The sequence below is a fragment of the Phascolarctos cinereus genome, unplaced genomic scaffold (assembly GCF_003287225.1).
Source record: "Phascolarctos cinereus isolate Bilbo 61053 unplaced genomic scaffold, phaCin_HiC Scaffold_4;HRSCAF=312, whole genome shotgun sequence".
NCBI classification, from domain to species: Eukaryota; Metazoa; Chordata; class Mammalia; order Diprotodontia; family Phascolarctidae; genus Phascolarctos; species Phascolarctos cinereus.
Genome location: NW_027555847.1, coordinates 664,901,763 through 664,926,030, shown reverse-complemented (window position 1 = coordinate 664,926,030; position 24,268 = coordinate 664,901,763). Strand labels below are relative to the sequence as shown.

At 47.0% G+C, this 24,268-nt stretch overlaps 1 protein-coding gene across 4 annotated transcripts in view; it reads right to left on the bottom strand.

Annotated features, from left to right (window-relative positions):
• Positions 1-1,093: 1,093 nt before the first annotated feature.
• Positions 1,094-24,268, bottom strand: part of DPP9 (dipeptidyl peptidase 9) — a 52,076-nt gene continuing 28,901 nt past the window's right edge. For 2 of the 4 annotated variants that reach the window (XM_020971326.2, XM_078153993.1), the window contains 12 exons: positions 23,034-23,134; positions 21,359-21,536; positions 20,830-20,992; positions 20,223-20,302; positions 15,938-16,090; positions 13,012-13,147; positions 12,001-12,146; positions 10,505-10,651; positions 9,159-9,311; positions 8,418-8,560; positions 6,607-6,718; positions 1,094-4,426 (listed from right to left, as the gene is read on the bottom strand). In XM_020971326.2, the coding sequence (XP_020826985.1) occupies positions 4,334-4,426; positions 6,607-6,718; positions 8,418-8,560; positions 9,159-9,311; positions 10,505-10,651; positions 12,001-12,146; positions 13,012-13,147; positions 15,938-16,090; positions 20,223-20,302; positions 20,830-20,992; positions 21,359-21,536; positions 23,034-23,134 (1,605 nt within the window). In that variant the 3' untranslated portion in view covers positions 1,094-4,333. Of the gene's footprint in view, positions 4,427-6,606; positions 6,719-8,417; positions 8,561-8,882; positions 9,018-9,158; positions 9,312-10,504; positions 10,652-12,000; positions 12,147-13,011; positions 13,148-15,937; positions 16,091-20,222; positions 20,303-20,829; positions 20,993-21,358; positions 21,537-23,033; positions 23,135-24,268 lie in introns of those variants that run through there. The other 2 variants (XM_020971327.2, XR_002321481.2) reach the window with 2 other exon arrangements.

The following is a 24,268-nucleotide window of genomic DNA, read 5'->3' as shown; positions in this document are numbered from 1 at the left end:
TTCACTTCCTCAGTCAATGAAGGGGAAGAAAGTAGAGTTGGGGGCTTGAGAGAGATTTGGAGCAACTGCTATAGGTAGCGAGACAGGGACTCTCTAAGAGGTGAATAAGAGGATCACCATTTTAACAAAGCGCTTTCTTCATGATCATCACACAAAGTGCTCTCCAAATAGGGTAGGAATCCAGATGTTCTGGCCCAAGAGTCATAAAGGGCAGGATTTCTCATCTCTTCCCTCTTAGAAGGCCCTTCCCTTCCCTACCTACCCCTTAATCTTCAGATCTGTTAATGAAACCTTTTTTCCGCCTCTTCCCTCTCCTTCCTCCTCTCGCCCCACCATCCCTCATACACTTGCATGCAGGGGGACTTTCTGAACCAGAAATGGAGGCCAGGTCTGACAAAGGACATTCATTTTGCAAAGCCTTTTAAAACGTCCACTTTCTTTTCTGGACAACAGGACTGTCCTGGTAAAGCCAGCATGTGTACTCAGCAGAGAGCCGTGTCCCACTCGCTTAGTGTTAGCCGTAAGTGGCCTTGTGATCTGGTCCTGGGTTTGAATTCTGGCTCTGCCTCTCAGGAGCTGTGTGGAGTAAGTTACTTCATCTTTGGGCCCCAACTTCCTCATCTGCAAAATGAGAGGGTGAACTTCCAAAACAGGGCACCGTGATCTCTCAAGTTTAGCCCTACCATCCTAAGATTGATGATCTCTTGATCTATTGTCATTGTTACTTAATCCTTTAATCTAAACTTTAATTTAAACTTAATCCTTTAACTTCTTCTCTGCATCCCTCTACTCCTTAACCTAACCATACTCTCTTACCCATGACTCTCCCTGGAATTACCCAGGAAAGGGTTTGGCAGTAAAGTGAAGTGCTCAGTAGATGTCTGCTCATGAAGTGGGGTGAAAGACATGGAAAAGGTTGGTTGGACCTGATGCTCTCCTGGGTCTGTCACAAGTAAGGCACAGAATTAGAGAATATTTAGACTGTTGGAGATGGAGGGGACCCAAGGGAACAGTTAGTTTTTGTTTTTGTTTTCTTTACAGAAAATGAACCTGAAGCTCAGAGAGAGGAAAAAAAAACTAGTCCAAGGTCATATGATGAATGCATGAATAAAGCATTTATTAAGCACTTGCTCTATGCAAAGCTAAGTACTGGAGATACAAATAGAAAAGGAAGATAGTTCCTGCCCTCACAGAGCTCACACTCTAATGGAGGAGACAACACATAATGGCAGTCAGATGGAAAAGTCCCATGCTCCTTTAGGGTGCAGCCCCAGAGCAGAGGTTAATGCCTCTTCTTTTATGTTGCTTCTATGGATAAAAATCATGCCAGCGTCTGACGCTGTCCAATGGTTATTGGACAGCACCAAGGTCTTTGGTGACAAGCACCTTCTTTTCTGGGTCTTGTAGCACCTGAAGGAACAGGTGAATGCTGCAGTTTCCCGTGATGATTTACAATGGATGCTTCGCTGTAAGTACTGTGATTCCCAAGGCTGGGTTCAAAGTCTGGGCCGGCGGAATCCAAGGAAGACTGGGGGGAGAGGGTAGATATCCTAGGTGGTGGTGGTTTGACTTTTCTCTCCCTCAGGGCTCCTTCTTACTTCAGCCAGGCTAGCTCACTTGTCCAATGAGTGGCCGTTGGTAGTGGTGGCTGGCCCTCTCTCCATAGGAGTTGTTTCCCTGGACAGTGGCTGAAAAGTCTGGGCTGGAAGCATGCCATGGGAGGGGCGGGGGGGCAGGGCATGGTATGGGGGGACAGCAGTGCCGCCAGTCTCAGGGTTCTGTGTCTATATGCTTACCAGTGGTAGTGAGGAAGATGGGACTTTTTCCAGTTTCTTCCCTCAATGATGGCTTAGGGGCTGTGCTGGAAGAAAGTCTGGGAGGTCAGGGCCACGTCATTTCCAAAGGTTCATGGTCCTGGGCTGTCGTCTCCACAGGAATATAGGGGAAAATGGCCGTCAAGGTGGTGGGGGTGGTTTGACTTGACTGAGTTAGAATCCTGCTTCATTTACATAGTGAAAATTAGTGACAATGCAGGATTAGAACTCAGGTCCAATTAACCGACTTGGGGCCCAGCACTCTTCTCTTTCCCCACAATTTAACCTAATTAATGAATCATTGTACGATTACCTCTGGAAGTTGTTTGATGCCTGGAAGACAACTGTCTCCATCTATTGATGTTACAACTGATTAAATGAAAATTACAGTCAAACCCAGTTATGGCAAATTACTGTTCTACAATGTCTTACTAACAGGCTAAATCATGCCCATAATGTTCTGTGGTTCATAGGGCAGGCACCTCTGACTGTAGAAGGAAAAGCCTATGACACAGGGTTAGTCCTGCCTTCCAACAGTGTCAAGTCAGAAGACTTGGGTTCAAATCCTGCCTCTGCTACTTAATGACAGTGTGATCTTGACAGCCCCTCTCCTCTCCCCTCTCTGGGCCTGTTTCCTCATCTATAAAATGAGATGGCTCATTCGTGTGACTTCCGAGGTCTCTTACAGCTCTGACATTCTCTAGCTTCCAGTTCACTCCTATGTATAGGAAGCACAAGGGACAGGAAGTAAGAATTTGCCCTTCTGAAAACTTGTATCAAAGGCACTGTTGGTTTGAAGGTCAGTAGGTCAGTTAATACTATACAGAGTTCACAGATGGAGGCAGCAAATTCTCCAGATTGAACATGCTTGCCACATCTGGGTAGGCGGTATTCCCTTTAACAAGAAGAGGAATCTGTTCCCTTGCAAAAGTAGCATCCACACGGAATCAGGAGATGGGTTCACTCTCTACCACAGTAGCCAATGTCTGTCACTGACTATACATAGTTCACTGGTTCTCAGGCTGGATAGAACCTTTGCACCTTTTAGTCCAGCCCCCTCATTCTAGAGAGGCAGAAGTGGAGACCCAGAGAGTGAATGTTAAGTGACTTCCCCTGGGTCACAAAGGAAATGCTACAATTTAGCTCTGGTTCCTTTGACTCCAATTCCAAAGTTCCTTCCTCCCAACTTGGCAAGGGCTCAGGCTGGGGTTATCCTCCCAAACCTGCTCATATACACCCCACTCCTTCTAGTTACATTGAGAGGCCCGACCCGCCTGAATCTTCGCTTCAAAGAACACTCCACCAGATGCTAGACTGCCATTTGTAATATTTTTAATGAGTTGCTACGTCTTACACTCATAATTATAAAAGAATAAGAATCCACAAAAATATTTTCTTTTCATAATACGCACTTAAAATACTCGGGCAAAGTAGATGTGGTTCGTTTACTTTTCTTTAACGCCCCTGGCGGAACTCTTGGCTGGGAAGGAAGGTGGGAAAGGGAAAGGATTACCCTGAGGTGGGATGGTTCTAATTCCCAACCCCGGATGCGTGATTCACATGAGCGAGGTGAACAGAGATGCATTGCAGGAGAGATGGCGAGGGGTAACAGTCACTGACCTGCAGAGAACTGAAGCACAGCAAATATTTCAGTGCATGCCTGAAAGCTCAGGGAACGGTTTTGGGGAGGGGGGAAGAGGGAAGAGGCTGATGGAGAAAAACCAGAGAGGAAACAGGACAAGAAATATAAATATTCATTTCATCTCATCTAGGAAAAGATCCTGGATGACACTCCTGCAGCCCCTGAATGGATGGCCCGTCCAGAGGCCAAGATACCTGCTGGCACTGTTCTGCCCATTCTGGGGAACAGGAGAAGAGCATGTGCTCTGCGCCATCCCAACAGCCCCAAGGAGTTGGGCTGCCCAATCACATGTGAAAGCTCCAATCATAAAGAAACCAAAGGATGGAGGAGAGAAAGATCACGTGCCTCGGTCCCAGATATCTGCTCTTATGCTGCTGTTTCTCTCAGGGGACCAGAAGCAGGTAGCCAGCCTGGAAGCCACAGCCTCCTGGCTTAAGGCAGCTTTCCTAATTCGCTCATCTCGGCTCTGGGTGCTCTTCCCCCATCCCCACCTAACCAGGACAAACTTCAGCCACTTCAAGGCCCTTTATCCCATTCCCCACCAGGCAGCCGTAAAACAGGTAGAAGGAAGATGCAGAAAGAGAGTGGTGGTGGAGACTGGCCACTGTCTTTCAGTCCTGCGATCAAAGAAGTGGGAGCCAAAATAGAGGGACGTTAAAAAAATGACAAGCTTCAGCTGGCAATGGAGAGCAATTCCACAGGGGTGAGTCAAGGGAGGAGGCACCATTCCAAGCATCCTTGGCCCCTTCCCCATGCTCAGGCCAGGCGATGGGGAGCCAGGAGGTGGGCCGCTGGCCATTTGTGCTCTGGATAAGAAGGCTATTAGGGGTCAGAGGTGAGCTGTCAGTGTTCCATGGGTCTGGCCAAGACCATGTGCTCAGAGGTATTCTTGTAGAAAGTGCAGCAGTGTAATTTCGTAGTGCTCTCCTGACTCAGGGCAGCGAATACTGTGTCTCTCATTGGGGTAGATCTGTGTGGGAGACAGAAGGAGCTCATTACTGTACTTGCTTGTTTCTGTCTCCTGGCACCAACCTGACTTAGGGATGAATGGATGGAAAGGGAACTCTTAGCATCAAGACAAAGAAAAGAGATCTCTCTGATTCTATCAGCCTTGTTCCCTACCCTTATGAATCACAAAGTCCAGGACACCATCCCACATTCTTCAGGACCTTTCTCCTTCCAATGACATCCTCTCCAGTCTCCTAAACCCGAGGGCCCAGATTCCTTTAGTTCTTCACCCTCCCCACTAGCAAAATCTGCTTCTGGGTATCATTGAGGGTAGTTTGGGGGGTAAGCAGGGAAACTGAAAAGTAAATCCACACTAAAGTGTAAATGACTGTTTTAAGGAAAAGTTTCCCTAAAAATCAGCCCCAGAAGAGAACGAACTGCCTCAGGAGGAAACGGACTCTCCCAATACAACAGATCCTCAAGCAAAAACTGGACAATCATTTGTTGGGTGTGTTGTAGAAGAAAGTACCGTTCAGCTACGAGTGGAGAGAAGTGGCCACTGAGGGCCCTCCCAACGCTGAGATTCTGTGACTGACAAATGCTTTCTGCGGCCATCTGTCTTAAGAAATGCATCTCAAATGGTAGAATTTCAGGCTACAGATATACCCTTTCTAAGGAGTGAGGGGATAAGGAGGACTTCTTGGGCAGAGCTGTTTTCCTGGCACCCCTCAAGTCACACTACAAGCAGCAGTGAGGTGCAGGGGTCAAAGAACCTGAGCTCACTGCTTACTAGCAGTGTGATCTTGGCCAAGTCCCCTGACCTGTCTAAATTTCTGTTCTCTCACCTGTCTACGTGAATAAGTGGCTAGCAGCCTGCTCCCCAGTGCTCCTGTGGGGATCAGATGAAAGAATAAGTACAGGAGAGCTCCAGCACCAGAAAGACGATAGAAACATGCAGACTGATTCCCCAACTCGGCCTGGGTGCAAGCACTGCCTCCAGGGCAACATGGTGCCTTCCAGGCATCCTCAGTCATGCTAATGGAGATGCCAGCAGGTGAGTATAAAGTGACTGGTAATACCCACTCAGCCCAAAAAGACTCAGGGGGCATACTATGCCTTCAATTACTTTAAAAAAAAAAGGTTTTTTTAACTTAAAAATTAAAATTTAAAAATGTACTCTATAAACCTTAAAGCATTCTATCAATGGGAACTATTGTTATTTTTCACGATGTGAGTGGATGGGGGCTCTTCTTCAAGAACAGGGTAAGTGGGTAATGCCAACAGCCTGAGCACAACTCCCCTGAGGGAATGGTTGTAGCACAAGGGGCCTGGTGGAGCCTGGAGAGGGACAGGAGGTGGAAAGGGAAGGTAACCAGGAGAAGAGGAAGGAAGTGGAACAGAGGGACAGACTCTTTCTTCTCCACAGACTTCTCTCTATGGAGCAGGTGACCCCCACTACAAAATCCCATTAGCAACACCCAGCCCCACTTTGTCACCAAAGGCTGGCCCATCTTCAAGCCTCCATTTAAAGTGTCAATGCAGTCATCCTTGCTGGGAAACAAACTGAATCCTCAACTCACTATGACCCTGTGCAATCCGTTCTAAACCCTCAGTATCCCAGGATTTTTCTGTTTGTTTTGTTTCCCTTAATCCCCTTTAACAGTTTCCTATAAAACACTGGCTTGACCACTCCCTAGCTCTACGGCCACGTGGCCTCTCTGAGCCTTAGCTTTCTCGTATGTAAAAGGGGGGGTATATTCCCTCCTCAGAGCTAGGTAAGCTGAAAGCCCTCAAAAATGACAACCGTTCCTCTACAGGCAACAGCCTGCCCTGACGAAGGCCCTCTTGCTCTCTCCTACCCACACTGGCTGTCCTTGCCCAGTTCCAGCGTCAGAGGATTTAGAGTTGGAAGGCCCTTGAGAAATGACCTCAGCTGGAGGGCCGCCCCCCCCCCCCAGCCTCCTGGCAGTGGAAAAGGCACTGCATGTGGACTGAGGGCCCAAGTCCCCATCCCAGCTCTAATAGGTTGCACAGGATTCTCACCTGTGAAATAAGAGGCTTAGGATGAGGACCTTCCATTGGCCCTTCTAGCTCTGACACCCTATGATATGCCAAATAAGCTCTGGCCCCCAGGCATGGTCCCCCACCCTACCCAGGAGCCTCCCAGAATGACGGTGGAAATGCTCAGCAGCCCATACCCACCTGCAGCTGGTAGGGTTTTCCAGCCCGGATTAGCTGGGAAACAAGGAAGTTTGTGTGGAAAAAGTGCACATTTTCATCCAGGAAACCGTGGAGGATCAACAAGCGATTTGGCCTGGAAAAGAAGATGCGGATGAGAGCCTCCGGATAGAGGATAGAACAATGTCCTCACCTTGGGGCTGGAACCCAAGTACCTCTCCCAGCCAGCACCCAGGGAATTTTAAAAAAAAAAGAGTTTTAAGACAAACATTTATTGAACACTTTATCATAAAAAATCTTTATTCATCAAACTAAAGAAACTCAAACTTAATTTTTAAAAATTAACTAGCACTTACTTTTAAAATACATACTTTAACAATAAGACACAAAATACCAAACTTTTTTTGGAGAAATTGGATACACACCCAGGCACCAATTGGCACAGCCTGTCCTGTATACATGTTTATGCCCAGAAGCTAACGGTTTCTCTCCCTAGTACCACCAGGAACAGAGCCCTTAGCATGCCGGGTCTTTGGGGGTACTAGAGTTGATGGGTCAAGAAGTGTTTACTAAAAAGGTTCAAGCAAAGAAAGGAGGATAAGGAAGGGAAGCCAGCTGGTGATCTAACAAAGTGGGGGATAAATGACCATCACGTAAGTGACCAAACACAAGGGAAGAAGGAGGTTCTGATGGAAACAAGTATATAAGAATATAATGAGAAGCTAACATACCATCCCCTTAATCAGCACCAGCTGAGTCTGGCAGAGGAGCCAGGAGAGCCCGGGGATCCTACCCCAATTCTGACACTTACTGTGTGACTCAGTGAAGGGCAGATCACCTGGCCTTCCTGTGCCCGAGATTCCTCATCTGCAAAATGGAGGGTGAGGCAGCAGAGTGTCAAAGAGAGAGCCGGGCTCTGACCTGCCTCTGACACAGACCACCTGGGTAGCCTCGAGCAACTCTCCAAGACCCCACATTACAGGCAAGTTGCCCGTCTGCACCAAGGGAGGGAATTTCCACACCAGGGATTCCACATGAATCTACAGGTCCAGCTCCCCTCAAAATGGAGATGCTGCTATTTCTCTGACTACCTCACAGGGCTGTTATGAGGAAGTCACCAAATAACTCCAAGACAACTTAAGAGTTCTAATTATTAAGGTATTTACTGGGCATCTGCTTATGTATAATGCCCCATAATGGTCAGAGGTAATCTAGTCCAATGGCCTCATTTTACAGATGAGGAAACTGAGGCCCAGAGAATGGGGAGAGGAGGGGGGGCAGAGGGGAGGAAGAGCCACACGAGGGGTAGAGACATTGGGAATTCTGGGAAGGTGAAATCACTTAGGCCTGGAGGATTGGGACAGTGAGAATCAGGAAAGGCTTCACAGAGTACTGGGCATTTTGAATTGGGTTGTACAGTACATCTCGATAGGTGGAAGGAGACTGGGAGAGCCGGGGTGACCATTCCAGCCAATAAGACCAGTATGATTAAAAGCCCGTACTTAATTTGAAAGGACAGCAACCTGACCAGGATGGCTAAAGCACAGAGTCTGGGTAGACCTGGGGCTCTTCACCCAGGGCTTGGGAACTTGCTTTTAAAACATTCTGATAAGTGCTTTTCTATACAACTGGTTTCCTTTATAATGCTACATATTTCATTTTCTGCATTTAAAAACATGATTCTGAGAAGTCTACAGGCTTCACGAGACTGCCAGAGGGTCCATGACCCAAAAAAAGTTAAGGACTCCTTACTTAGAGGTACAGGGGAGGAAAGTTAGGGCAACTGGTGGTGTCCAACTGTCAAGAATTCCAGAGGGGTGTTCTAACCCACTTACTCGTTAGGCAGTTTCTCCACATGCAATGCCACAGAGCCTGCCTCATAACCCTGCTGGTTGTTCTCTGGGACATCCATGTACCGCTCGGTATATCCAGTATCATAGGCCATCCACACTGTGACTGGGGCACCGGCAATGGCAACCTGGCAAACAAGAGATGGGCAAGGACACAAGAAGCTAAGGTCATCTAAACCCGACACACCAAATAATCTGTAGGCCCTCACTCTAAACTCAAGAGACCCAAAGGAATAGTTTTCATAAAGCCTGACTATTGGGTCTTTGTGCACATCAGTGGGCTGGTGGGGAGGAAGATGGGGGCCCTTAGACGGTTGGCTTTTGAGGCCCTCCCAGCAGCCAAATCCCCACTATTTATTTCTTTGTCTGCCTTGTTCTCATCCCCCAAGCCCAGCCACCTCCACAGGCCTAATGACCCCTCACCCAACTCCTCTGCACACCATTCCCCACCTCTGCCCATCTGAGGCCGGAGTCCCGGGTTCAGCCTTAAACACAAAGTTGCTGATGGGTTTTGTGAAGCCGGATGCGGTTCGTGGATCAGCAGTGGAGGGCAATGAGGAAAGAGGGCTCTTCCCCATAATACTGCTGCAGGGAGAAACAGCCAAGTAGCACGACCACCTCGCTGGCATGGGAGCGGCCCATGTTCCGTCCCCAGCACACTGAGTTCACGCACAGCAGCACAGAAGGGCAGGGCAGGGCCCAGAACCAGCCTGAGGAAGCACTCACCTTGAACACGTGGGGCTTGTGAATCAGCCCCATGAGGGACAGGAAGCCCCCGTAAGACCAGCCATGGATGGCTACTCGACTCAGGTCGATGAACCCGTACTTCTCAGCCACGAAATGTAAACCTTCCACCTGGTCCTCTATTTCTACCTGACCCTGGGGAGGAGAGAAAGAAGAGTCAGTAGACCTGTTTCAACCAGTTGGCCAAAGCGATTGCACAAGGACACGGACCCTCTGAACCAGCTGGACAGACTGCCAAAGGGCCGGGGAACTTGGCTTCCCTGATGCCAATGCCAGGCCTATGCAACTTAGGTCCAACTCTTCTCCAGAAGCCTTCTTTTGCAATTAGGTGCAGTAGAAATGATGCTGGATTCAGACTAGTGGACTCTTTGTTCAAGTCCTGACTCTGCTTATTAGCTGTATGGCCTTGGACAAGCTGCTTAACACTGCCTGAGCCTCAGTATCCTGATCTCTGAAATGGGTAGACTGAACACTTGCACAGCTGACCTCCCAGGATTGTTTTCAGGTTCAAAGAAGATAGTGCACAATGTGCTCTGTAAACCAAGACGTGCTACCCAGCATCATAGAACCAAGAGGACATTAGAAAGCATCTAATTCAATGTCCCTATTTGACAGAGGAGGAGACTGAGACCAAGACGGGGGAGCTTATGTCTCTAGGACTATGTAGCAGCTTCGAGGCCTTCTAACTACAAAACCTGCCCCTATGAATGTTAACAGTTTTCATCTTTCCCTTTCTTCCTGACCACCTAATACGTTATATTCAGTCTCAGACTGCTAATGTTTTTATATTTTAATTGTCTCTCTTTAACTAGAACGTGAGCTCAGGGGAGGGACTGTACTTCCACGTTCTCCTCACAGTGTCTGGCACAGCACAGATGCTCATTAAATGCTTATTGATTAAGTGATAGGTTTTGTTGTTCCACCTTCTGCAAGAAGCCTTTCCCAGGCTCCCTTAATATTAGTACCTTCCTTCTGAGATTACCTTGACATTAACATCTTGATCCATTCATACAACTATAGATGGTTTGTACATCTGTCTGTCTGCATATTGTCTCCACCGTTAGAATGGGAACTCCTTGAGGGCACACTGTTTTTGCCCTTCTTTGCATTCTCGGTGCTAAACAGTGCCTGACACACAGTAAACACTTAATAAATACTTGTTGACTTTTTAAATTAAGAAATGCCATGAGGGGTCCAGTCAGTCCCACAGCCAGCTTCGGACAGTGGGACAGTGTGGTGGGAAAGACACAGCTATCCTCCCAGAAGTGTCCCCAAAGAAATCCATCATGTGCCTATCACTCAGGGACAGACTTTGAAAAAACATTTACCATTTGGTTTTTAAGAGCCCCTTCAAACTGGAGTCCTCGCTGACAAGAACCTCGACCATCAATCACCACCACAGCGTAGCCAAGAGATGCTAATGTGTTGAGTCTCAAATATTTAATGCCTTTGAAAGAGTTGTTAACTAGTTGTACCTATAGTGGGGCAGAGAAGGAACACCATTAAATAGACCATCATGACATATTTTAGGATGTTGGCCGAGGGAACCTGGGAAGTCACAAAAACCAATGTGGATCCCTTTTCCTTTCTAATGGAACCCTGGTACATCCTAAACCAAGATGGTCACATCCCTGACTGTGACCTATCTCCCACTATTCTCCAACATGTATCCTTCATTCCAACAAGGATCACTCCATGTCCCACACGGCTGAGCACTCCCTCTAACTCTGGGCCTCTACCCATGCCACTGCTCTCTGACCCCAACCCACCCCCAATCTCAGAATGTCCCTTCTCCTCCTCACCATCTAGACATTCAGAGAATGACCTTGGGTGCCATCTAGTCTCAGAATCCCTCATTCACTTCACAGAGGCCAAGTGTTCTGGCCTAGACCCCACAAATAGTAAATGGTAGAGCCAGGACCCAAATCCAGGCCTCCTGACTCAAAACCCTCTGTGCTCCCTCATATCATGTTACCTCCCACCAAAGCCTGAGTAGATGCAGCTCTGCCTCCCCTGTGAAGTACTTCTGGACCCAATCCAGCCTTTAGCTATTACTCTATCCTGCTATTTTGTCCTGCCATTTTGACTTTAATCATAACCCTTCATCCATTTATTATCATTATGTCTGTGTTCTTCCTGGCCAAGGAGCATGCCTGATGCACCTGGGCACTGCTGGCAGGTGCTACATCAACACAAAAGTCAGTGAGCCAAAATGTTATCTGAGCGTGCTTCCAACACTGATTCCAGTACTCACATCTTGCTCCCCAAGTCTTAGGCTTTGTCAGTTACTGTGACCAAACAAACAAAATTCCTACCGCCAATGGTTTATTTTGTCCTGATGAGCCTCTGCATTGAGCCAGGCCTGCCTCAGAGTACAAGCCATCACCTGGTCTGTACTCAGATTTTTCAGCCTGGATTACATTCATTTACTGAATGATTTACTAAAATTATCTTTCTTTCCTCACACCTCACAGGACCAGGACTCTTCTCCTCTAATATGTTCAGGGTCTACTATGGTTATTTGTGTCCATGCCATATCCTACCAGCCCTGGACCCTTTAGAAGGCAGACTATGAGGACAAGGACCCTGCTAGTAATTGCTGCCTCCTCTTTTCCCAGAGTCAAGCATTGGGCTCTGAATGAATGCAGATGCCTAATAAATGCTGAATCAGCATTCGTAGAATTACAATTCTCGCTGGCCAGGCAGACAATGCCCACCTTACTCTGTCTTCCTGGGAGGCCAGTGCTGCCACATGAATCAAGTCCTAAGTGTAAGGAGAGGAGAGCTAATGAGGAAAGGGCCTGCAGTCCAGCAGTGTACTGACCTGAGGTCCCCCGTATACAAAGAGCACTGTTGGATGCTTTTTTCCAGGTTGGACGTTGTGGGGTTTGTAGATCATGCCGTACAGCTCCACATCAGACTGCGTATGGAAGTGAAAGATTTCAGGAGGCACATAATCTGGGGGACAGCCTGGAAAGCACAGAGCCAGCAGCTCAGTGGTTATACTCAGTCTCTGGGAATCACTGCCCAGAGCTCTGAGGAACAAACACGGGCAGCTTATCCTGCACCACCTAACCCCAGACCATTCACTTTTGTGTGCAAAGGACTGCAAGCAGCCTTGAGACACAGAGCATGGAATATCAGGGCAGGAAGGACTCTTAGAATATAGAATGTCAGAGCTAAAAGGGACTTTAGAGGACATAGAACCTAGAACACCCAGAATGGAAGGGACCCACTGAGATCAGCTAGTGTGATACTCTCATTTTACAAAGGAAAAAAATGAAGGGACCAGAGAGAGAGGAGAGAGAGGTCAGTGGCAGGGCTGGGACTCAAACCCAGGTCGCCCAACTTTCAGCGTCCCTCTAGCAATCTAGATCACAGAGGATATGAGAATGTCCGAGTTTAGAGGGACCTCAAAGGTCATCTAGTCTACTTTCCTTTCTTCACAGTAGAAAGGAGGAACGTGAGGCCCCAAGAAGTTATTTGGACAAGGTCACATAGTCAGGAAGTCACAGAGAAGCCTAGTGCTGAGCACAGTGCCTGGCATAGAGGAGGCACTCAGTCAAAGGGTTACAAAGCCCCTCCCTCCCCTCACCCTGAGGAGGCTGGAAGGTAGCCATAATCCAAAGGAGCACAAAGGAGAAAAGGACCAGATGAGCCCCTATTGTCTCATGCCTAGTTGCAGAGGCCTGTGCTACTCTGTTTGACTTGCTGACCTGAGGGGCTGGGTGTCCTGGGGCCATTTCGGGGCAGGGGTGGGGGGTACAACATGTCTCCCCTGACGAGGCCAGCCTCAGTGTTATCACAGCTAGAATGGGAGCCTTTGGGTACTCACTGGCTGCCTCCATCATGCTGGCCCAGAACTTGGGCTGTCTGTGGAGTGGGTCGTCGTCAGAACCGCTCAGCTTGTAGACATGCACGCAGGGCGGAGTGCTGACATTGCTGTAGTGGCTGATGAACATGTCAAAGTTCTACAGACCAGAAAGAGAACAAGGACATGTTAAGGAGGATAGCTTAGTGCTTCTCTCTGGAGGGCTCATGGGCTCCCTTCTACAGATAACAAGGTCTGCCCTGGGAGTCAGGTTCTTACTCCAGCTCTGTATGAACTGGGATCAGCCTTTTCCCCTCCCTCAGTGCCTCTATATAAAGAGGGGCTTGGACAAATCGCCAAGGCATCCTCAGGCTCTCAACTGATCAATGCCCACCATCTGTCTTCAAAACCTCTCTCTACACCTATGCTGAATAAAATGATAATTGTCACCTTATTGTGCTCAATCACAATAATAACGGCAGCTTCTGTCCGAGAGCACTTTAAAGTTCACATGGTCTTTCCTCAAATTAACCCTGTGAATACAGGGGGTACAGCTATTACTATCTATATTCCAGAGATAGGAATGCCAAAGCTCAGCTGATGATCTACCCAAGGTCAAACAGCTAGGAAGGATGCAGTCAATAAGCACTTATTAAACACTTACTACGTGCCAGACAGCAAAAACACAAGCACTGCCGCCAAGGAGCTCTCATTGTCCTGGAGGAGGCAGCATGCACATAACTTCTACACGTGATATACAGAGTGTGAATGGGAGGTCCTTTCAGAGGGACGACATTGCAAGTGCAGGGGCCAGGGCCAGAGGTGAGGAGGGAGGGCATTCCAGGCCTGGGGCACAGCCAGGGCCCACGGTCCCTCGATGGTAAGCCAGGAGGAGGGAGGAGACAAATTGTAAAGGGTTTTAAATGCCAAATAGAGCATTTGATATCTGGTCCTGGAGATAATGTGGACTTCATCAGTAGAGTAGGGAATGTGGTCCAATCTGCACTTGGGCAGGATGCACTGGAGCAGGAAGAGACTTGAGGCAAGAAGACCAACCAGACAGACTGACTCAGAGGGTAGGTGTGAGAGAAGGGAGCATCTTGTGACATTATGAACAACAAGGTCTGGCAACACGCTGGACCCATGGAGCAAGTGTCAGAGAGGAGGGAGGAGGACCCTGAGCCTGCAAGCCTGAGGGACTGAGACAGCAGCAGGCAAGTTTAGGAGACAGGAGGATTTGGGGGGAAAAGATGAAGTCTGTTTGGACATGTTGAATTTGAGGTGCCTGTGGGAAATCTGGATAAAAATACTGCAAAGGAAGCTGGTGATGGGAGACTGGAGCTCAGGAAAGATGTTAGGGCTGTATACACCAATCTGGGAAATCATACATGGAGATGATAATTAAACCCCTAGGATCGGATGAGATCGGGGGGGAAAGGGGAAGGACAGAGCCTTGGGGACATCGACAGTGGGAATGATCTGGATGAAGATCCAGCAAAGCAGACTGAGAAGGAATAGTTGGACCCACAGGAGGAGAACGAGGAGAGAGCCAGGTCAAGAAATTGTAGAGAGAAAAGGGTGTCAAGGAAAAGAAAGTGACCAAAAGCTGCAGAAAGACAAGAGGGATGAGGACTGAGAAAAGGCCATCAGGTCTGGCAATTAAGAGCTCCCTGGTAACTCTGGAGAGGACCCAGGTCTCTTGACTCTTGGGTCCTAGACTGCTTCCACCTCACTCACATGATGGCTCCAGTCACCCCACAGGTTGTGCGCTCAGTCACAGTAGAAACAAGCAAGTCTTGGAGGGATCCTGAGTTCCACTGAGAGCCTACTAATGCTGAACACAGCCTCCTAGGGTCTGGTAGGAGTGTAAGACTTGCTCCTTAAACCACCATGAACCTCTCTCAAGGAAAGCAATGGTGTGGTTTAAATGGTTCAAAGAGCACAGTACTGCACAGGAGTAGCCCTAGGGTTTTATCTTGGCTCTGCCATTAATTTACTGTGAGATCCCAGATAAATCACTTATCTTCTTGGGCCTCACTACCTTCTTCATCAGTAAAATGTGGATAATGTTCCCTGTCTTTATTATCCCACAGGGTTACTGTCAAGAATAACTAAGATAATATATGTAAAACAATCCATTATATAATCTATTATTAAATATTCTACTGAACTTTTAAAAGGAACACCTCAAATAGAACTAGCCCCCCAAGGAACATCTAGAATAGTACCCCTTTATTCATTCCAACTCCTCTCAAAAAAATGCCAATAAAATCAATCTTTTCACAATTACCCATATGTGTCTTTGCGGTCTTTTCCTGCTTGTCAAGAGATGGTAGCCTCTTGTGGTTAGAGGGTACTGAAGCCAAGGCCCTGGGTTCAATTCCCTCTAAGAGCCTCCCAAAGTTAAGATCTCAAACTATAACCATGCCAGACAGGCAGCCCAAGGGAATGAAGACTGGATCTGGAGTCAAAAGAGCTGGGTTTGAATCCAGCTCTGCTGCCTACTGACACTCTGTGGGACCTCAGGGAAATCACTCTCCCCTCTGGGCCTCACTTTCCTCCTCTGTAAAATTGGGGGAGGGGGGGTGGGGAGGGTTAGATTAGATGACCTTCAAGGTCCCCTCCAGCTCTAGGGCCTATAAGCTCACACAGATATGTGCTCCTGGTCCTAAAGATGACCAGGTAAAGAAGCACGGATGGGAGCTAACAGAAGTGTTCCTGCTGCTCTAAACACAAATCCAAATGCTTACCTGGGGTGTGTGTGTGTGTGTGTGTGTGTGTGTGTGTGTGTGTGTGCGTGCCAACAGATACCATGCTTCAAGTTATCTTACAGAATACTAGCTAGCCCTGAGAAGGTAACGATCATGTCATGTGCGCGTGCCCAAACGCTGTGTGCTGGGGCTGAGCGCTAAGTGGCAGGGGTCAGACTGGTTGGCCTGAGCAGGCTGACCTGGCTCATGGAGCAGCTGTGTGAGAAGCCCGGCGTGGTAAGTCTCACAATCTCACCCGAAGACTCATAACTGACCACATAGAGATGGTGCTCCAAGGGGGTGTCCTTGGTGGCCTGGAAATACACCAGCTTTGTCTCCTCATTCACCCAGATCTACAATCAGAAAATGAATACCATTACCTCAGGAAAAGAACAGCCCAGTTCGTGGCCCATGAACCCTTATCACTGGTAAATTTCTCTCTGTTGCAAAGGCTACATTGGCAGGAACTATTCTACGTACTAAAACAAAATGGGCAATTCAACTCAGCAACCACTTATGAAGTTCCTATTGTTTGTGGAGCACTGTGCTGGGTGTTGAGGAGAGATTCAAAGTTTCAACTAAAAAAAAAAAAGAGTTCCTGCTGGGCCCAAACAAAATCAATGCATCTTGGTTAAGAAAGGAAGTTGACAAATGATAAAAATCTTTGTATCAAATTTCTCAGATAAGAGTTTTCTATTTAAGATATGGACAACTAACAGACATAGACAGATATCTATCTTTATCTATACGACCAAAAGCCATTCCTCAATAAATAAATGGACAGAGGATATGAATAAATATTTCTTTCTCAAAAGAAGAATTGCAAACTATTAACAACCATATGAAAGAATTCCCCATCACCAATAATGAGAAATACAAATCAAAACAACCTTCAAGTTTCACCTCACACTCAAAAAACTGACAAAAGATGGGAATGGTCAATGTTGGAGGAGCTACAGAAAGACAGATACACTAACATATTGCTGGTGGAGCTATATATGAATTAGCACAAACCATTTTGGAAAATTTGGAATTATATTTAAAAAGTGACTAATACAGACACTTTTTGATGCAAAGATTTCACTGCTATATATATATATATATAACCCAAGGAGAGGTCATTATTAAAAAAAAAAGTTCCCAAATATACCAAAATATTTATTGCAGGACTTTTTGCTGTAGCAAAAAACTAGAAACTAAGTAGGTGCCCATCAATTGGGGAATGGTTAAGCAAATCGTGGCAAATGAATGTAATGAAATATGACTGTGCTATAAGATATGAGTCAGCAAGTGCACATACACTCTTGTGATCTCAAACTGGTAGGCAGGGAAGGGTGTGTGTGGAGAGAAGCCAGAACCTTGGCCTAGCATTTTTCAAAGGATGCCTACCACAGGAATTCTGAGATCCCTTCTGAGAGTCTAAGATAACAGCAGATCTATCTACTGATGTGTTTCTGCCCCATGGCCAAAGTCTAGCACTTTGATACCAAGTGATATCAAGATAGGGTGATATCAAGAGAGATTCCTAGGCAGAAAGGACTATGGAAAAAGCCCCAGTCAAAGGACATGCTTATTTCAGTTCTGGGTCTGGTGCCTTGACATTTTCTAGTTGTGTGACTATGGAGAAGTCACATAACCTTCTTGATTCTCAGTTTCCTCATCTGTAAAACAAGGATAATACTTTCACTGTCTACCCCAGAGAGCTGTTGTGAGGAAAGCATTTTGTAAACCTTAAAATGTTACAGAAATGGGAGCTATTATTAAGGGCTGGGTCAGTGACAAATGGACAGTTTCTAATGAAGACACCGTGATGGTTATTGAAAAAATAGAACAGCAGATTCTCAGAAGGGAAATTCAAAGGGTAAGCCAAATGACAACAAAACAGAACTTAAGGTCCAAGACGGGATGTTCTTGAGAGAATTCACTCTGGAAGTGAGCCTTTAGCTGCCTCTGATTGAAAATCCCACAGGTGGATGAGCAACCTGGGATGGGTTACTATGGGATGTTTTAAAGCATATCTCTGATCTTTAAGGCTGGTGTGTAGGAATGGCAGTCACACCCTCCTGCAAGCATTGTGAGAGGCAGACACCTTTGACTGGAAGAATCAAGGATAGGACCTTGGGAAACCAAGCTAGCTGTATTCAGAAGAACAGACAGAGCATCATCCTGAGACACCATGAAGGACAGCCAGAGCTTCCTTTCAAACAAACTCTATCAAGCCAGTTATAAAATGGAAAGTATTAGTTCAATTATTTTAGAAGGGACAATGACAAGATGGTTGGTGGCCCTAGGAAAATAGCCAGGATGGGGATGGGATTGGAAATCAGGCCACATGAGTTATGGCTGAGGAAAGCCTAGAGAAGAACTGACTTAGGGAGCATATGCTGCCATATCTGAAGACCTACCACGTAGATTTGTTCTGCTCGACCCCCAATAATGAAACTAGGAGAAACGTGAGGGGACATTACAAAGAAGCAGACATTTATCAGCTCATGAAAAACAAAACAAACTTCCAAACAATTAAAGAGGTGTCTAAAAGTGAAATGGGCTGCCTCAGAATGCAGTGATTGGAATTTAAGAGGAAAATGGATGACCAGTCATAGCAGGAAGTGGTAGAAGGGATTTCTGTTGAAGGAGGTGGGCTGGACTAAATGCTCTTTGAGGTCCCTTCCTGTTCTGACTTTCTGGGGTTCAGTGCCTTTGGTTCTGATTCAGTGTGGCGACGCAGATGCTCCAAATAAAATGGATAGAGGCATAGGCTGCATGTTTATCAAATGTGCAGATGCCATAAAGCTGGAAGGGATGATGGCTAACTCTACACAGTTAGGATACAAAGAACACTGGGCCAAAAGTAAGATGAAGGAAGCATAGCTAGGCAGCAGTTGGAAAAAGAGTCTGGGATGTTTTAGTGGGAAAATTAAGCTCTATAAAAGTCAAAGGTGTGATGCAGCAGCCCAACAGGCTGCATTCAAAGAAGTAGGCCATCCAGGAAACACGGGGAAGCAACGGATGGTTCTTCCCTAGCTGGACCACATCTGGATGAGTACACACAGTTTAGTGAGGATGCTGATAAGCTTCCAGGGGAAGGAAAGTAGGATGGTGAAGGGCTCGAAGTCCATGCTATATGGCAACTGGTTAAAGGACCCAATACTGTCTCCAGTGACACTCTTCTGACATTGCCACCACTCTGATGTAGGCCTCATCCTCACACTTGAACTACTGCAATAGCCTATGAGGGTCTGCCTGCCCCAAGTCTCTCCTCACTCCACTCCATCCTCCACTCAGTCGTTAAACTGATTTTCCTCAAGTGCAAGTGTAACCATGTCACTTCTGTACTCAATAAACTGCACTGACTCCCTATCACCTCCTTGATCAAACAGAAAATGTTCTGGCATTTAAAGTCCTGCATAACCTCTCCAGTCTTGTCACACCTTGTTTCTCCTCCCCCATGCTCTATGATCTAGTGGCATGGCCTCCTTGACACTCCTCCTTCGCCTGACTCCATGCTTGCTTGCTTTCTTGCTGGCCGTCCCCTCTACCTGGAATCCTATCCCCACCCCCAACCCTGTCCTCCCCAGCTCCTCAAGTCCCACCTAAAATCCCACCTTCACAGGAAGTCTTTCTCAAAGCCCCTTAATACTGGTGGTCTTTTCTCTGTCAATTATCTCTAATTTATCCTGACTCTGGCTTGTCTGTACGCAGTTGTTTGCATGTTGCCTGCAAGTTCCTTGCCTTTCTCTATATCCCCGGTGTGTAGGATGGTTCCTGGCATACAGCAGGCGCTTAATTGACTAAACCAGAGACGTTAAGCCTGAAGAAGGGGGGGGGGAGAATGGGGAACATCAGCTCTCTTTAAGTATCTGAGGGGCTACCAAGTGGGAGAGGGTTAGCCTGGTTCCGCTGGGCCCCAGTAAGAGAAACAGGAGCAACGAGGGGGAGGTCATAGGCTGGACCTAGGACAAGCTTCCTAACGACTCCAATGGTCCCCAAGTAGAAGGGGCTGCCTTAGGAGTGGGGTCTGGAAGGACATTATTTGGTGTGGTGTAAGGGGCATTCTTCGGGGGCCTCTGTGGTCTCTTCTGCCTCTAAAAACTTCAGTGGAATAAGGATTACAGATGATTCAGACTGACTGATCTCCCAGAGAGGAGACTGTCACGGCAGTAGAGGACCCTTCCAGGGGCAGTGTCTCATCTACACTTCCAAAACAAGCCTGGATCTGGCAGGCTTACCCCAAGGTGGACGAATGGGATCAGTAGGAGCTGAGTACAGAGTCAAGTGGCATGGCTCATATAATCAGCCAATGCCTCCTCAGCCAGACAGGTTCTCCATATGAAGACATACGCTTCTCTAGGTCACAATACAAAGAACAAGGAGACAAGAAGTAGTCTGACTTCCCAAAAGAGGCCTGTGGCGAAAAGGGAAGATGGAGGCCGTGCATAGAACGAATGGGGCAGGGAAGCTACAGGAAAAAAAGTGCTCGGGTACCTTGGATCCGTGCCTTGCCAAAACCTCCCATTCACCACTGGTCAAGGCAATCTCCTCTTTGATGGGGCATTTAAAGTCATCTGGAAGACAGGAAAAAGACAAGTCAATGGGAGAACCCAGATCTGTGGCAGCACGCTGAAGACTGACTAAAATGCAAGAGTCATCGGCCGAAGTTTGGGAATCTTTTTTGGGGAGCCAGTGTGGGCAGGAAGAATAATGCAGAAGCAGGGAGCAGCTGTCTCTCCTCAGACACAACCAGATTTTGTCTGTACTGCTCATCCTCAGCTGCCCTGAGAAGAGGGGCAGTTCTTGTGTGCGAGAAGCACTGCACTGGGATGCAGGAGACCTGGGTTGACCACAGCAAGTTATTTTACTTTGGTTTCCTCATCTATTAAATGGGGATAACACTTACACTACCCACCTCTCAGGACTGCTGTGAAGAAACATTACTACCATTACCCAACCTCTTCTCCACTAGAGTGCTGAGGGCTGGGACTTGGTCTTCTATGCATCTGTCTTCATTGCCTCCAGTGTCAAGTATGGAGGATAAGTCAGGAAGGGTCACTCAATAGCCGATGAATGAATGAATGCATAAAATATCTCTCACCTTCCCCAGAAATGAAAGGCTGGGTCCAGTCATAGCCGTTTGGTTTTAGCACTGCTGTGACTTTGTACAGGTGGCAAAAGCCAGTTCTGCACTCATTGGCTCGAAGAAAACAGATTTCTTCATCTCCCTCCGATTGGGGAAAAGGATAGAAAATATCATGAACCTACCAAGGAAAAGAACAAAAAGGGCATAAGAAAGATCAATGGCTCCAAGACCTAGGAGAAAATCCTACCAAAGGGGGGGCAAATGGAGATAGCTGAAGCTCAAAGTTACCCTGGGAAACTAGAGAACCCTGGTAGTTAGAGAAAGTGAAAACTTCTCTGACCCAGGTGTGGGCCTATGCCCTCGGCCTCCTCCCAGAACACAAATGCCTCCTCTCCTTAGTCATGAATCAGGAGCTGCAACAAGAAGCTGGGCTACTATGAATTTGCCTGTGTTCAGGCTGCTCAGCCAGGAGGAACAGAACAGGGCCCACAGAGAAAAGGCCTAAGGCTGCTGATGGAGACAGCAGCACTTCCTCAGTCCTTACATTTATCCACACATCTGTAACCTCTTCATACACGACATATGGCTGGACGTTTTCAGGGATGGCTTTGGCAAATTCAAGGCGCTGCTCTTCACTCTCTGGGACAGGGATGAAAAGGGCCGGGGGAAGGAGAACCAACTGGAGCCGCTGCTGAGGCCTGTCCAGGAACATGGCCCAGGCACTAGGAAGCAAAGGATGGACAAGTTTTTTGTAAGGCTTAAAGATCACAAAACAGTGGGCTGTCACTCTGGTTACTGATTCCGGGGGGGGGGGGAACGGGACGGGACAATAGCACAGTGTTCTGGAAAGGGCACCGGACTCAGAACTGGAAATACAGAGTTCAAAGCCCAGCTTGCCTCTTCCTCCTCGTGCAACCTCGGGCAAATCTCTTGCTCTCTGGGCCTCAGGTCAGTCTGGCGTCTCCAACTCCAAGATGATGGAGTTTGGACCAGACAGCTTTAAGGTCCATTCTAGGTCTATGTCCTACAATCCTCTATGAGAAAATCTGACTGTCCATCCCCTCCCCCAAAGAACAGCATTATCATGGGATAGCTGCCACAACATCAGGCCTTTCAACACTTTTCTCTAGTTGGCATCACAAAAGATAGAAGTCCTAAGAGTGTTACACACCATAAAACCTTAAACAAACGTAAGGGATTATTATAAAAATTCTACTTTGGGATCAGAATCCTGATTTCCAATCTCTCCTTTGCTTGCTTCAACTGTCACAAGTCCAGTGTCTGTCTCCTCATCCCTTTCCAGTAACTAACACATTGGTCCGAACAGAGGTCATCCTTGAATATAAGCCACACTCCAAAAATGAGATCTCCTTAGAAGGATGCTGGTAGCACACTGAAAAAATTATTATCCCAAATAATCATTAAACTATGCATATATTTTTATGTGTGGCAAGCACATATGAATATCAATATATATAGTTTTGTTTTTGTTTTTTACTGTGAAAGTCGGATAGTTGAGAAGGTAACAAAGAGGATGGTAGAGAAGGGCCCCAGCAAGGAGGCAGTATGAGCAAATTCAGGCCAGGATTCATTCCACTGGAGGAAAAAAGAAGCCAGTAGGGGCAGACCGTCAATTACATACTTGATTTCTACTTACCACCAGAGGGAGAGACTGAATGGACAAAGGCTATCTGGAGTTGGCTTACAAGGCCATATCCAGGTTTTACAGAAGCCAGATTGGAGAAGAAGCAGGGCCTGTGTTTGAGCCACCAGCTATCACCAACAAATCTATTTGTCATGATTATGTACTTCTTTAGGGTTTGAACTAGGCCTTGTTTCTTCTGATGGACTCGGGCAAGAATCGGGCAAGCCATCCTTGGCTCTGAGAGTTATACCTAGCCATGACTGGTACTAAAGGGAACCAGACATCAGTCTTGAAGCCCTGGCTTTTTCAGAATTGGTCCAAATCTTTGCTATTACCTTTTAGATGCCAGGGTCTATGGAAAGAGTCCAGATGACTGAGGTCTATAATCCCAACCTTCCCATTTAGTCATATGACTCACAGCCAGTCAGCTAACCTCGTCAAACCCCAGCTCCCTCATCTATAAAATGGGACTAATACTCAAAGTAAAACAAGATAACAGTTATGGCCCAAATATAAAGAGTAATGGGCAGTGACCGGTTCTGCAACCAAGAAGGCCAAAGAAAAACCTATGTACTATTTGCCATCTCGTGTCCATCCAGCCCTGGCGATGTACTCCGCTGAGGGGAAGAGCGTGCTGAACGGCTGCACCAACTCCTTGTCCTGAGCACAAATCATCTAGACCAAAATGAAACATCAGGTTACATGCTGCTCCAGCCAACCTTTCCCTAAGAAGACTACACATCATGGGTTTAGAGACGGGAAGGGCCTTGAAGGCCATTTCATCCAACCCCTTACTTATTAGAAGAAACTGAAGCCCAGAGAGGCTACATCATTTAGCCCAGGTCACAGAGGGAAGGGCAGAAGCAAGGTGTGAAACCAGTGCCTTCTCTACCAGTGCTACAATGCTACCTCTCACTAGGAGCGCATCCACTACAAGACAGGTTACAAGGATTAAGGAAAGGTCTGCGTTCTGGTTTTTAAAAATCTACTGCATAAGTCCAGGGAAAGGAATGCGTAAGTGAAGTCCTCTGAAAATGATTAAGGGGGCAAGACAAGTGTGAGATGGTTCTGTTACTAAGTTGTTGGAGAACCTGGGTTCAAATCTTGCCTCTGCAACTTAATACATGTGCGACCTTGGGCAAGTTACAACCTCTCTGGGCTTCAATTTTCTCATTTGTTAAACGACAGAGTTAGATAAGAGGATTTCTAAGGTCCCTTCTAGCTCAGCATTCTACAATCCTATGTTTTAATGGATTTCCATTATACTGAATACTGCTTGTCATCAGTGGGCCTGTAAACCATGCCCAAGCTTTATGTTGAAATGGGATTTGATTTGAAAAACACTTCTTCTAGGGCTGCCTGTCTAAACGTCCACCTGCTGAAGTCCCTCCTCCTTCTGGTGGCCTCTTGATTCCGTGAAGCCTTCCCTGATACCTCTCTATTTTTCATCATTAGACTGTAAGCTCTTTGACCATTGTTGTTCAACTACGTCTGACTCGTGGTGACCCCATTTGGGACTTTCTTGGCAAAGATACTGGAGTGGTTTGCCATTTCCTTCTCCAGTTCATTTTACAAATGAGAAAACTGAGGCAAACAGGGTTAAGTGATTTGCCCACATCACAGCTAGGAAGTATCTGAGGCCAGACTTTAACTCAGGAAGATGAATCTTCCTGACTCCAGGTCTGGCACTCTATCCACTGCGCCACCTAGCTACCCAAGTTCTTTGACAAGAGAATCTATTTATCTTTGTATTCCCCAGGCCCTACTCAGAGCTTTAATACATAATTGGCTTTTAATAAATGCTTGTTG